General features: G+C 49.4%; 1 protein-coding gene across 2 annotated transcripts in view; it reads right to left on the bottom strand.

Annotated features, from left to right (window-relative positions):
• The window catches only part of WDR5 (WD repeat domain 5), a 118,360-nt gene that overhangs the window by 53,172 nt on the left and 50,730 nt on the right, over positions 1-14,458 (bottom strand). For both annotated transcript variants that reach the window (XM_033960478.1, XM_033960477.1), the window contains one exon: positions 3,324-3,397. In XM_033960478.1, coding sequence (XP_033816369.1) covers positions 3,324-3,397 — 74 coding nt within the window. The remainder of the gene's footprint in view (positions 1-3,323; positions 3,398-14,458) is intronic.

The raw sequence follows: 14,458 nt of genomic DNA, 5'->3' as shown, positions 1-14,458 counted from the left end.
TGTGGACTTAATGGAAAAAGGCACAAGAGAACAGACCAGGACCGAATCCAGAGACTAGGAAGGTGGAAAATCCAAATGGAGCTCTTTCAGAACATCAGCCATAAAGAGGCAGACAGAAACCCACTGAAAATGTGACGAAGGAGCAGCACCTTCAAATTCGGACACTCAGGGCAGCCAAGGAAACCAGTCTGAAAGGCATAGCAACCGTAATCAAGGTCTGGCACGGCCACAAAAGAGAGCTCCCAAACAGGAAGTTTTCGCCACAGATCAAAAAGGACTCGACCCACTTGCCAGCTGCGTCAAACAAGTGGGGGTCAGAGGATATGCCGTTTAGAGAAACTGAATAAAATCCAGTGAAAAGGCCCACTCTGCAACCCGGGCAGGGCTCTGTTGAGGTACATGCATCTCGTCAAGAGTCCCTAGACTCAGAACGCAGGCATACTGCACTGTACTCCACAACATCCCCTGGGCGAGATTTTCTTTGGAAGGCACAGACCCATCCCAAGAGGACACAGAGGAAGTGAATTCTGCAGCTCCTGCCCCCTCCCCTAGTGCGCTACAGCATGTGGTACAAAATCGCTGATCTAGCACCCATCTGGCACAATCAATGTCCACATCCAATGAATTAGGTACTGGGTAATCCATCCCAATCGATTTTGAGTCAAATAAATAATAATAATAATAATAACAGCTTATATACCGCAATACCGTGAAGTTCTATGCGGTTTACAAAGATTAAGCAAAGGTACAAATTGATTGACTTTAAGAGGGGAGGAAGAAAGAGGGTTAATAGGACAGGAAATCCATTTTTGAGGAGAGAGTGATCAATAGAACAAGTTAATCGCTATAGAGGGGAGAGAGAAGAGAGGATCAGTTGTCTAGATACTTTAGGAACAGGTGTGTTTTCAGACGTTTCCTAAATTCCTCATAAGTAGTGGGCGAAAGCAATTGTTCTAGGTCTTTACCCCATGAAGCTGCTTGGTGCAAGAGAAGATGTTCATGGTGTTTTTTCAGTTTACAACCTCTCACTGAGGGGGGGGAAACAAAGTTGGAATGTGAATAAAGGGGTTTTTGAGGCAGAAATAGAAGTTAGAAAAAAAAAAAAAAAAGATTTTAAAATCCAAGATGGTTGCAGTCACTAATTCACAAAAAAAACGGGAAAAACAAACAAAACACGAAAATAAAAAATAGCGATTTGGGGTCTGGAGAGGTAAGGGACCTGAACACTACCCACAGAAACTGTGAAAAACAGTTTAAATCTATCCACAAGCCACCCCTGAAGTTTCCATAGGAAAAAAATAGAAGTACTCAAGTCTCTTTGCCTTTGCCTGTCAGCGTTTTTAAAGAAGCTAAATGGAGAGAAAGGACTTTCTGCCTCAGAAACAGCTCCAAATGCACAGAATTGAAGATCTTCAGACTGCCAGTCGGCCAGAGACCGACTACAAACTCCGCCCCCACGGATCCTCTGTCACGCGGTCAGGGGCAGGAAAGGCAGTCTGCACCTTGAAACCTGGGTGGGTTTCTGTTCAGATGCACACAGCCTATGCTAGAAACTTGTGACAGTCACTGGCCAGCAGATTCCCACAGGAAGGGACCCCGGATACTTGGTGGCACAAAGCAGGCTGGCTCCACGGCTCCATAGATTCACTAGAGTTTCTCTGTGATGCTGCAGTCCAGCACCGCAGGACTGCATCCTTTTCTCTGACAGGGGACCACCGGGGAGGGGTCTCAAGGCACGAAGCCACCAAAATGAACTTTAAGCAAACTTTAAATTAAAAAAATAAGAAACAGAAGGAGAGCAACTGCAAAAGACTTCTGCATGGACTGCTTGCAGAAATTGAAACAAGGATTGTTTACTAACTCTCAGGCTAAGGGGGTGGAGCATGTGTTCAGAAAAGATGTGGATTTCTGCAACACCCAGACTGCAGGTTGGGACTGAACACCTAGGGCTCCTTTTACAAAGGTGCACTAAGTGTTTTAGTGCGCACTAAATATTAACGTGCGCTAACCACGAGCTAAACGCTAACGCGTACATGTTAGTCTATGGACGTATTAGCGCGCACTAAGACGCATAACACACCTTAGTAAAACAGGGAGCTAGTGTATGGAATTCAGAAGGGATGTAACAAAAATTTGTTCATTATCCTCAACACTGGAAACTTACCTCTGAACTCCCTCCTGCCATGTTCAACTGTCAATCTGCACCTCTCTTATCTCCAGCACACTCATTTGCTCTAATCCCTGCCTCTATGAATTGGCCAACCTTGTAGCCAGCAATCACTCTCTAAATCTTTCCCCTTTGTGTCCAGCACTCACTGTTTTTCCTCCTCCTTTCCAGTAGTAACTTTCACTCTCTCTCTCAATGGAGAAAGTTGTTCATGAGACTTACAACTGGAAATGCTGCATTAACTAGTCAGAGCCCATTTATTAAAGGATGAGGAAATTTAGTAGTAGTGAGTAGGGTGCAGAAAATATATTATGTACCCTCTCTTCCGCCTCCCCTTTACTTCCCAGGGGTATTAGCTCCCTTTTTCATCCCCCCAACCAGACTCAAATGCACTCACTCACCTCCTTGAACTGGTTGCACTGGGGGTGCAAAAGGCAGCCAAAAATAATAATTTCCGTCATATCTCCTGCTCTAGGCTGAACTGCTATAAGTGTGTGGAAACAGGCTGTGCACTCAAGAATGAGGAGCAGACCTGCTGCAGCAGCCAGTAGAGAGCAAGAGAAAAGCTATTTCTTCCACTAATAGATTTTGCTGCTGTAACAGGGCTGGTTGGTAGAAAGGTCCCAAACTGGGACTTCGGCTATCATTCTGAGTTACACTTGTCCATGGAGATTTGAATAGTTCAGGTGAATGCCTTCCCCAACATAACTTGGGCACTTCTGAGCTGGTGATCTCGCCCAGATTGAGTGCAATGGACTACTGTATGCACAGAATGAGAGCAGAAAATATTTGTCTGTATCAGAGTTCTTAATCTAGTCATCAGGACACACCTGGCCTGTCAGATTTTCAGGACATCCACAATGAATATGCATAAAAGAGGTCTGCATACAATGGAGATTAATGCATGCAATTTTATTTCATGCATATTCATTATGGATAATAACATACCTGTATGGCTAGGTGTGCCAATTGATCCTCCGAGCTAGATCTAGGAACTTATCCATAAACACCATAGCAAAGAAGCACTAATGCAACATTTAATTCAAGTTTTATTTAATTAACTCTGCTTCATCAAACATAAGTAAAAGATTGGCACAGGACCATTTGATAATTTTTAAATATAAGGCAAATGTAGCATTTTAAGTTTCTGCCTTACCAATTTGTGACCAGATATTGTCTTCTCAAATTTGCCATCATAAGCTCCCCATATTTTTATTAGCTTGTCGGCCGCTAAAATTAAAATAATGCAGTAATTGATGTGCAATTCATGAAAATTAAACTAGCATATAAACATTTTGGGTTCAATGTAGTAAGCCAGTGTCTACTTTAGTGTGGAGGGACTACTCTTCATTTTCCCATAGTTGTTTGGGGGTTTTATTCTCAATGTATTAAGAGTTTTCAGAGTAGGCAAGTCCATGGTAAAATCACCACTATAAAAGGACAGCAGGGTGGACATGTAAAAAAAGCAATACTAAATTTGAATCTCTTTAAGAAAAAAAAATCCAAAAACTTCTTCGTCCTAATACTGTGCACTGGTGTAAAGATTTCAGCATGGGACCAAAGGGTCATCTGAGGTGAAGTATGGCACTTCACCTCGGATGACCCTTTCTGAAGGCCTCCCTAGTTGTCTAGTGGACTCCAGCTCCTTCAATTCCTGCATTCTGCAAAAAAGCTTCCCAGCAGGCCCTGGATCCTTTAGGGAAGGGATGGCACCACCAGCTTACAAAATGGAGGTGCATGTTGATGTACCACTAGGGGTCAAATGCTGTCATTCTGCAATATGGTTATGTGATGAATAGCAAAACAGATGGGTAGGAGGGTACATAGCAGGAGGATTAGCTCCACATGGGTAAAACAGAAGAAACAAATGATGGCCTGCAAGTGCAGAATTTTCTATCACACTATTTTTATTATCACCACAGAAATCTGCACGCCTTAGTTTTTTGTACCAGAAGTAAGGATTTTTTAAAAATATTCATTACACTATACAGCTTTGCGTGCACCTGGTAGCGCTATAGAAATAATTAATTAATAGTAGTAGTATGCTAAAGTTCAGTACATGGTTCTAACACATGGCTTATTACATTGACCTGTTACTGTCATCTTTCAGTAATTAGCAAGTGCTGCTACTATAACTAGCATATCTAAATACAATATGCATATGCCTGTATTAAGGCTCAGTATATTATAAAAATTAGATTCTTACCTCAATTATCTTCTTTCCTATAACTGGGGGCAGAGATCCTGAACTAATTGGTAGTCACCCTGAAACCTCATGTTTCCTTGCAGAAGCTGCCAATCATCTGCTTGTATAGCTCCACTTCTCTTCCCAGAGGGCTGTGCTGTAGCTTCTCAGTTTGTCCCAAAGCAACGGAGGTTAATTAACAAACAACACACAAAAAAGAGGGGCACAAGGAAACTCCCCGCATAATAGTTATAACTCTGTTCTGCTCTGTCAGTAACATGCATAAACCACGATATAAATATTTAAACATAAACAAGGAGAAATAACATTAACCTCCTACCTGAGTGCAAGCTGCACTAACAGTTAAGGAGTTTCATACGAATTCTGGCTAGACTTCAGAAGCCTTACCATTCTGTGACCCTGCTTGAAAGGGAAATTCAAACAGCTGTTAATACATACTTGCCCGGGGCAGACAGGGCAGTCTATCACAGTACTCTTCAAAAACAGGAAGTAGGCAACAGTAACATCTGAGGGGCGGGCTTCAGGATCTCTGCTACCGCTTATATGAAAGAAGATTAGCGAGTTAAGAAACTAATCTTTCTTTCCAATGCAACGGGAGCAGAGATCCTGAACTAATGGGACGTACCTAAGCAGATCTGAGAGTCTGGAGCAGGACAGATGAGTCTGCTGCCAGCACTGAGGACACAAACGCTGTGTCCAGGCGAGTTGCTACATCAACCTTATAAAACTATGTGAAAGTATGCAGGGTGGACCGTGTCACCACCCTACAAATCTCAGGCGGCATCGCCCAGGACTCCACCCAGGAAGCTGCCACTCTCCTAATGGAGTGTACTTTCAATGAGATCGGGGATTGTTTTCCATTCCCGATGTACGCTGAAGATAACTGCCATGCAAATCCATCTTGAAATGGAAGCCGGCCTTCCATGCCAGCTCGGATTTGTTAAGACGGAACAAATGATCAGACAGTCGAAACTCACTGGTCACTCTGAGGTATCTGAGATCTCTCCTGACATCTAGCAACTGCAAACTCTTTATCTTCTTTTCTGGAACCTGTCAGACTGAACGTGGACAACCAGACCTCTTGATTAATGTGGAAGGCTGAAACTGTCACAAAGGATGGAACTGTCCGTATTGAGACTCCGGCCTCTGAGAACTTGAGAAACAGGACAAAGCTTGCAGCTCTGAAACCCTTCTTGCTGAGCTGATAGCCACCAAAAAGACCATCTTTACTGTAAGGTCCATAAAGCACAGTTACTTACCGTAACAGGTGTTATCCAGGGACAGCAGGCATATATTCTCACATATGGGTGACGTCATCTACGGAGCCCCGATGCGGAAGCATTTTCAAGCAAACTTGATTGAAGATTTAAGTTTGCTCTGCTGCTCCACGCATGTGTGCCTTCCTGCTCCACTAGGGGGCGCATCCCCTCGTGGTCTCCAGTTCACTTAACTAGCAAAGAAGCCAACCTCGGGGAGGTGAGTGGGTTGTGAGAATATATGCCTGCTGTCCCTGGATAACACCTGTTACGGTAAGTAACTGTGCTTTATCCCAGGACAAGCAGGCATGATATTCTCACATGTGGGTGACCTCCAAGCTAACTGAAAAGGGATGGAGGGAAGTTGGCAATTTAAGCAAATAGATTTCGCAAAACCGATTGGCCGAACCGGCCATCGCTCCTGGACAGTGAGTCCAGACAGTAATGGGAGGTGAAAGTATGAACCGAAGACCACGTGGCAGCCTTGCAGATTTCCTCAATAGGTGTGGACCTGAGGAACGCTACGGAGGCTGCCATCGCTCGGACCTTGTGTCCCGTTACTCGACCATGCAGTGTGAGACCAGCCCGAGCGTAGCAGAAGGAGATGTAATCGGCCAACCAGTTGTACAAGGTGCACTTGGAGACTGGGTGGCCTAACCTGTTTGGGTAGAAGGACAAAAACAATTGTGGGTCTTTCCGGTGTGGTTGAGTGCGTTGGAGGTAGAAGGCCAACGCTCTCTTACAGTCAAGAGTGTGGAGCGCCACCTCTCTGGGATGAGAGTGGGGTTTGGGAAAAAACACAGGTAAGACAATGGACTGATTGAGATGAAAATCAGACACTACTTTAGGCAAGAACTTTGGATGAGTGCGGAGTACCACCTTGTCGTGATGGAATACCGTGAAGGGTGGGTCCGCCACTAGAGCTTGTAGCTCACTAACCCGCCGAGCGGAAGTGAGCGCAAGCAGGAAAATCACCTTCCAAGTGAGGAATTTTGGATGGCATTTGTCTAGGGGCTCAAATGAAGGTTTCATTAGTTGAGCCAGAACCACGTTAAGGTCCCAAACCACCGGAGGAGGTTTGAGAGGAGGGTGGACATTCAGAAGACCCTTCATGAAGCGAGAGACTAGGGGGTGGAGTGAGAGGGCTTTCCCTTCCAGGGGCTGATGGAAGGCTGCAATCCCACTGAGGTGTACTCGAATGGAGTTGGTCTTTAGGCCGGAGTGAGATAATTGAAGTAAATAGTCAAGGACCAGGGGGACGGGGACCGACACCGGGTCCTGGCTGTGAGAGGAGCACCAGGCTGAAAATCTTTGGGAGTAGCAGGTTCTCGTTGAGGTCTTTCTAGAGGCCTCCAATATCTCCTTGACTGATTAAGACACGGGGAGAGAAGTCAGGGGGAAAGAAACCAAGCATTCAGATGAAGAGATTGAAGATTGGGATGTAACAGCGAACCCTGACCCTGTGATAGTAGAGAGGGAAACCGAGGCAGAGGCAGTGGATCTCTGACACTGAGTTGAAGTAGAAGGGAAAACCAAGGCTGTCGTGGCCAGCGAGGAGCAATCAGGATCAGGGTGGCTTGTACTGTTTTCAGGTGGACAAGCGTCCACAGGATCAGAGGAAACGGCGGGAACGCATACAGGAACCTTCCCTCCCAGTCGAGGAGGAAGGCGTCGGCCTCGAGCCGGTCCGGGGAGTACATCTGGGAGCAGAAGAGAGGCAGTTTGTGATTGTGGGGGGATGCGAACAGATCTATTTGAGGTGTCCCCCACTGTTTGAACAACTGTCGTAGGGTTTGAGAGTGCAGTGACCACTCGTGTGGCTGGAGGAGGCGGCTGAGTCTGTCCGCCAGACAGTTTTGTTCTCCTTGTATGTACACCGCTCGAAGGAAGGTGTTGTTGGAGATTGCCCATTTCCAGAGGCGCAGGGCTTCCCGACAGAGGGACCAAGACCCTGTTCCTCCTTGTTTGTTTACATAGTACATTGCTACCTGGTTGTCGGTTCGGATGAGGACCACCCGGTCGTGGAGCAGATGTTGAAAGGCTACAGCTGCGAGATAGATGGCCCGGAGCTCTAGCACGTTGATGTGACAGCAGCGGTCTTCCACTGACCACATCCCCTGCGTGCGTAGGCCTTCCAGATGGGCTCCCCAAGCGTACTCTGACGAGTCCTTGGTGAGTACCTTGCTGTGATGAGGGGCAAGGAAGAGTAAACATAAGAACATAAGAACATAAGAAATGCCTCTGCTGGATCAGACCCGAGGTCCATCGTGCCCAGCAGTCCGCTCACGCGGTGGCCCAGCAGGTCCAGGACCTGTGCAGTAATCTTCTATCTATACCCCTCTATCTTCTTTTCCAGTAGGAATTTGTCTAATCCTTTCTTGAAGCCCAGTACCGTACTCTGCCCAATCACGTCCTCTGGAAGCGCATTCCAGGTGTCCAACACACGTTGGGTAAAAAAGAACTTCCTAGTATTTGTTTTGAATCTGTCTCCTATCAACTTTTCCGAGTGCCCTCTTGTTCTTTTATTATTCGAGAGTTTGAAGAATCTGTCCCTCTCCACTCTCTCTATGCCCTTCATGATCTTATAAGTCTCTATCATATCCCCTCTAAGTCTTCTCTTCTCCAGGGAAAATAGACCCAGCTTCTCCAATCTCTCAGCATATGACAGGTTTTCCATACCTTTTATCAGACGCGTCGCTCTCCTCTGAACCCTCTCGACTAATGCCATATCCTTCTTAAGGTACGGCGACCAATATTGGACGCAGTACTCCAAATGCGGGCGCACCATTGCCCGATACAATGGCAGGATAACCTCTTTCGTTCTGGCTGTAATACCCTTTTTGATTATACCAAGCATTCTATTCGCTCTCTTAGCGGCCGCTGCACACTGTGCCGTCGGCTTCAATGTCATGTCCACCAATACCCCCAAGTCCCTTTCCTGGGTACTTTTATTTAATAATATCCCTCCCATTGTATAGTTGTACCTCGAGTTTCTGCTCCCCACATGTAATACCTTACATTTCTCAACGTTGAACTTCATCTGCCATCTCATCGCCCAATCTTCTAGTTTGTTCAAGTCCCTTTGCAATTCTTCGCATTCCTCTGTAGTCCGAGCTCCATTAAACAGTTTAGTGTCATCCGCAAATTTTATTATCTCGCACTTCGTCCCTGTTTCTAGATCATTTATGAAGATATTAAATAGTAGCGGCCCGAGCACCGAGCCCTGCGGGACGCCACTCGTGACCCTCCTCCAGTCGGAGTAGTGACCCTTCAGTCCTACCCTTTGTTTTCTACCCTCCAACCAGTTTCTGATCCATCTATGTATGTCACCTTCCACCCCATGGTTCTTCAGTTTCCGGAGTAGACGTTCATGGGGCACCTTGTCAAAGGCTTTTTGGAAATCTAGATATATGATGTCAATGGGGTCTCCTTTGTCCATCTGTTTGTTAATCCCTTCGAAGAAATGCAATAAGTTTGTTTGGCACGATCTTCCCTTGCAGAAACCATGCTGGCTGGCTGTCAGAAGTTCGTGTTTTTCAAAATGTTGATCAATGCTTTCTTTTATCAGTGCTTCTGCCATTTTCCCAGGAACTAAAGTCAGGCTCACTTTGGAAAGATTTGAAGAATCGGCCCACCAGCGGAGGATCTTTGCAAGGAAGGCGTCACTGTCACGGGACGGTCGATCGGGTCCCGGTCTTGACGCCATTGAGAGGCCAGGGTCCATTGAGGGATTCTCAGATGGAGGCGGGCGAAGGGTGTGACATGGACGGTGGAGGCCATGTGGCCTAGGAGAGTCATCATCTGTCGAGCTGATACCGAGGTCAGCAGAGAGATCCTTCGACTCAGACTTACTAACGCCTCTAGGCGTGGAGGGGGGAGGAAGGAACGGAGGCGAACCGTATCCAGCGTGGCCCCGATGAACTGTAGGGACTGCGAGGGGCGTAGTTGGGATTTTGGGAAGTTTATTTCGAACCCCAGACTTTGTAGGTAGGTAATAGTCTGTTGGGTCGCTGAGATAACCCCTTCCCTGGACGGGGCTTTGATCAGCCAGTCGTCCAGGTAGGGGAATACCTGGAGGCCCTGGGAACGTAAGGTTGCTGCGACCACCACGAGGCACTTGGTGAAGACCCGAGGTGATGATGCTAGGCCGAAGGGGAGGACTCGGTATTGTAGGTGCCAGTCCCCTACCTGAAAACGCAAGAACTTGCGGTGAGCGGGATGTACTGGGACATGTGTACGCCTCCTTCAGATCGAGGGAGCAGAGCCTGTCGCCCTCATCGATCAGGGGGTAGAGAGTCGGTAGGGAAAGCATCCGAAATTTTTCCCGTACTAGAAATTTGTTGAGGCGTCTCAAGTCTAGTATTGGGCGTAGGTCTCCCGTTTTTTTCAGTACCAGGAAGTAGCGGGAGTAGAAGCCCTTCCCCCGTTGGTCGGGGGGAACCTCCTCCACTGCCCTGAGGTGAAGCAGGTCTCGAGCCTCGGAGAGGAGTAGGGGTAGCTGCGTCCGGTTGGGAGGGCAATTCCTTGGGGGGCTGTCTGGAGGAATGGCCCGAAAGTTGAGAGAGTATCCTGATGAGATCACGCCAAGGACCCATGCGTTCGACGTGACTTGTTCCCAGCGAGGGTAAAAGGCTTTGAGGCGGCCCCTGATGGGAAGGAGGCCTGGGACTATGGCGGAGGGGGCCCGCCCCCTTCCGCGAATCCCGTCAAAAGGACGGGGATGGTTTGGAAGTCGCAAGCGTTTGGGACTTGGGCATGGCCCAGTGGTGGGCTTGCAGACGCCTGGGTGGAGGCCGCAAGAAGGGAGGGGTGGATTTTTGAGGGTAGTGGCGTGGAGTGGCCCTGAACGGCCTGGGCGCGGGCGGTTTAGGTTTTTGCTGGACGAGGGAGGCAAACGAGCGTTCGTGTTCGGAGAGGCGTTTTGTAGCCGCCTCGATCGTGTCATCGAACAGTTCTTTTCCCACGCAGGGTAGGTTAGCCAACCGGTCCTGTAAGTTGGGGTCCATGTCGACCAGGCGCAGCCAAGCTAGTCGGCACATGGCGATAGCAAAGGCTGCCTCTCTGGAGGAGAGTTCGAAGCCATCGTAGGCCGCGTGGAATAGATGGAGGCGCAGGTTGGAGAGGAACTCTAAAAGCAGGCCAAATGCTCCTTGGCGGGAGGCCGGTAGGTCAGTCTCAAAGGCTCTCAATAGTCCAATGAGGTGTTTGAGGTAGGATGTGAAGGTGAAAGTGTAGCTTTGCACCCTAGAGGCCATCATGGCATTTTGCTATAGTCTCCTGCCGAACTTGTCTAGGGTTCGGCCTTCTTGGCCTGGGGGGACCGCGGCTGAGAGCCGGGATGGGTGGGCCTTTTTCAAGGAGGATTCTACTAGCAGCGACTGGTGGGAGAGCTGTGGTTGTTCGAATCCCGGGTAGGGTACTGTGCGGTACTTGGCCTCCATTTTGGAGGGTACGGCTGTGACCATGTAGGGGGTCTCCAGGTTCCTGAAGAAGGCCTGTTGGAGTACCGGGTTAGGCGGTAAGCGGAGGGACTCTCTGGGCAGGGATGGCATATCCAGCTCCGCTAGGTATTCCTTAGAGTACCTGGAGTCAGACTGGAGGTCTAAGTCCAAGGCGTGGCCCATGTCCTGTACAAAGCGAGTGAAGGATGGTCGAGATGTTCCCGAGGCCCCGTGCAGGGTCGGTAAACGAGACCTCCGTCGGGTGGAGAAGGATGGGGAGGCTTCCCTCGAGTCGACCCGGACTCCCTCGGTGAAAACCTGCGACCTCGGGTCGGAGTCCCGGTCCGAGGGGGAGTTCGGAGGATGCGCGAGTTGGAGAGTGATAACTCAGCCACCCTTAGCGGTCCCGTACGAGGTGTAGGTGAACGGCCTCGTAGAGTGGGGGAACCCCGGGCCTTCTTGGAGGTACGGCGGTTCGAGGTTTCTGTCGTTTTAGCACGACGTTTTGCACCGCGGCAGTCTGTGGAGGAAGAGCGCCTCGGGTGCCTTGGTGAGGAGTCCGAGGAAGATGGAATGCGGCGAAGCTTGCGCGCTTTTCTTCGAGGTGACTCGACGCGAGGCTCAGGCTGGTCTGGCACATGCGGGGGTCGAGGTCGAGGCCGGTTGCAAATGGGCCATTGCAGCGGACAGCTCCGACGAGATCATCGCTCGGAGTAGGTCCTGGAAAACGGGCACGGACAGCATCGAGGGCATGTCCACTGCCTCGGTGCACTCCACCGGGGGCGACCTCGTATCAGAGTATTCCCGTGTGGTGGAGGCACGGCCCGAAGGCTTGGAGGGCTTCACCGGGGCTGTAAGCATGGGACTTCCGCCATGCGTCGCCGGTGTCCCCGAGGCCGGTTTCTTTGCTGGTACAGAACCTGAAGAGGGAAGAGGGGACTTACCCGGAGCCGAGGTTTTCTGTTGTCCCGAGGGCTTCGGGTTCGAGTCTCGAGGCGATGCCGAGGTATTCGGGGCCGAGGTCAAGGCCGGGGCCGAGGCCGACCTCGAGGCCGAGGTAGAGGGTTGGTCCGGGGCGAAAAGATCCGCCATGCGGGCTTTCCTTCGACGGAGGGCCCGGTTCTGGAAAGTAGCGCACTGGGGGCAGGAGTCGGTTGGATGAGTGGCCCCCAGGCAGAGGATGCACCGGCGATGCGGGTCTGTGATGGAAAGAAGCCGCTCGCACCGGGAGCACTTTTTAAAGCCGGTCAAAGGCCGGGACATAGAATCGAAACTGGCCGCGGCTCCAATAGCCACGCGGCCACGGGGACCCGGAAGGCTCCGGGTCGGTGAAAAACGAAGCAGGAACAGTTGAAACAAGAAAAAACTCGCGCACAGCGACTAAATCAAGAAAAACAAGAAAAAATTGCGGTGCTAGAAGGCAGTTGGGGCAGAGCCTGAAAAAACACAACTTCTAGGCTCAGCGGAAAATTTTGAACTGGAGACCACGAGGGGATGCGCCCCCTAGTGGAGCAGGAAGGCACGCATGCGTGGAGCAGCAGAGCAAACTTAAATCTTCAATCAAGTTTGCTTGAAAATGCTTCCGCATCGGGGCTCCGTAGATGACGTCACCCACATGTGAGAATATCATGCCTGCTTGTCCTGGGATAAACGATGCTCCCTGTAAAGGCTCATACGATGCCTGACAGAGAGCTTTCAGAACAAACTTAAGGTTCCATGCCAGGAAAGGCTGCCTCACCGAAGGACATAGCCACAATTTTCCCTTTAAAAAAATCTGGAGACATTTGAGTGAGAGGCTAAGGGAACTTTATTCACCCACACTCGAAAGCATGAAATACCCGCAATCTGTACCTTGAGTGACCCAACTGCTAGGCCCTTCTTGAGGTCATCCTAGAAAAAAGCCAGGACTGTAGCAATTGACGCCATAGAGGGTTCCACTTTCCTGCTGTTACACCAGCCTTAGCATAGGCAGAAACCGTTGCCAGTTTCTTGGACCAAAGAAAGATTGCAATATCTACCACCGAATAGCCTTTACTCTATAGCAACAAGGGCTCAAGAGCCATGCCTTAAGTCCAAAGTGTTCCAGATCTTCCAGGGCAATCAGACCCCGAGAGAGCAGCGTTGTATGAACTAGGAGCTTAAGGCTCCTGTCTTTCTTCAAATACGCTACATCCACGTGCCAAGGCTGTCTTGGCAAGTCCAGGGCAACAATTAAAACAAAACCCGAGTGGGTCGCTATTCGTCGAATGACCCTATTTATAATGGGCCAAGGAGGAAACACACAAGCTGCCCCATCTGAGGTCACTGTTGTACTAAGGCATCCATGTCTGCGTTTCCGGGTTCGTATCTTTGATTGAAAAACTTCTTGGCTTTCTTGTTGGTCGCTATTGCCATCAGATGCTCTTATGTTCTTACGTTGGGTGCCCCCATTGCTATATAATGCTTTCAAATACTACTTCCCGGGGTCCATGGTTCGCTGTCTCAGGTAGTCGGCCTGAACATTCTCTACTCCCACTACATGAACAACTGAGAGCACCTGTAGGTGAACTTCTGCCCATCGAAACAGCAAATGGGCTTCTAGTCTAAGGAGAGTTCTCTTGGTGCCTATCTGTTGACATAAGACACTTATGTGGCATTATCTGAAAAGATCCTAACCACTTGGCCCTCCAAAGTATTTTGGAGGCTCTACAGTGCTAGCCGAATGGCTCAACTCCAGACGGTTGATCAACCATGTCCCCTAAATTGGATGTCCTTTGCAGTGACCTCCTCAGCCTTACAGGCTGGCATCCATCGGCAGGATCACCCAAGAGTCTATGCGGAGTGGCATTCCCTTGCTCAATGCTCTAGACCAGCGGTCTCAAACATGCAGCCCGCAGGCCGCATATGGCTCTCCAGGTTTTATTTGCAGCCCACGGTCTGGACGCGAACAACAGATTTCTCTTCCCCTTTCCCTTCCTTTTGGAGCAGCAGCGTGTCTGGCCAGCTCGTTCCGTTCAAAGCCGCGGGTTGGCGGCTCCTCGTGCTATCCACTTCTGTATCGGAAGCCTCTCCAACATCACAACATCAGAGAGGCTTCAGACGCAGGCGCGGATCTCACAAGGAGCCGCCACCCACGGCTTTGAACGGAACGAGCTGGCCAGACACGCTGCTGCTCCACAAGAAAGAGAATGGAAGGGAAGGGGAAAGAGAAATGCTTCTGCTACATAGGAAAGGGGGACTCTAGGAAAATGCTGCTGCTGCTGCTGTACAGGGAAAGGGAGAGGGAGGGAAAGGGGACGAGAAATGCCTCTCCTGCACAGGAAAGGGGGAAGGGAAATGCTGCTTCTGTTGCTGCTGCACCCAATTGGGGAAAGAGAGGGAAGGAAGGAGAAGGGAGAGGAGAGGAACA

The sequence above is a fragment of the Geotrypetes seraphini genome, chromosome 10 (genome assembly GCF_902459505.1).
Source record: "Geotrypetes seraphini chromosome 10, aGeoSer1.1, whole genome shotgun sequence".
NCBI classification, from domain to species: Eukaryota; Metazoa; Chordata; class Amphibia; order Gymnophiona; family Dermophiidae; genus Geotrypetes; species Geotrypetes seraphini.
This window is presented reverse-complemented; position numbering and strand designations above follow the sequence as displayed.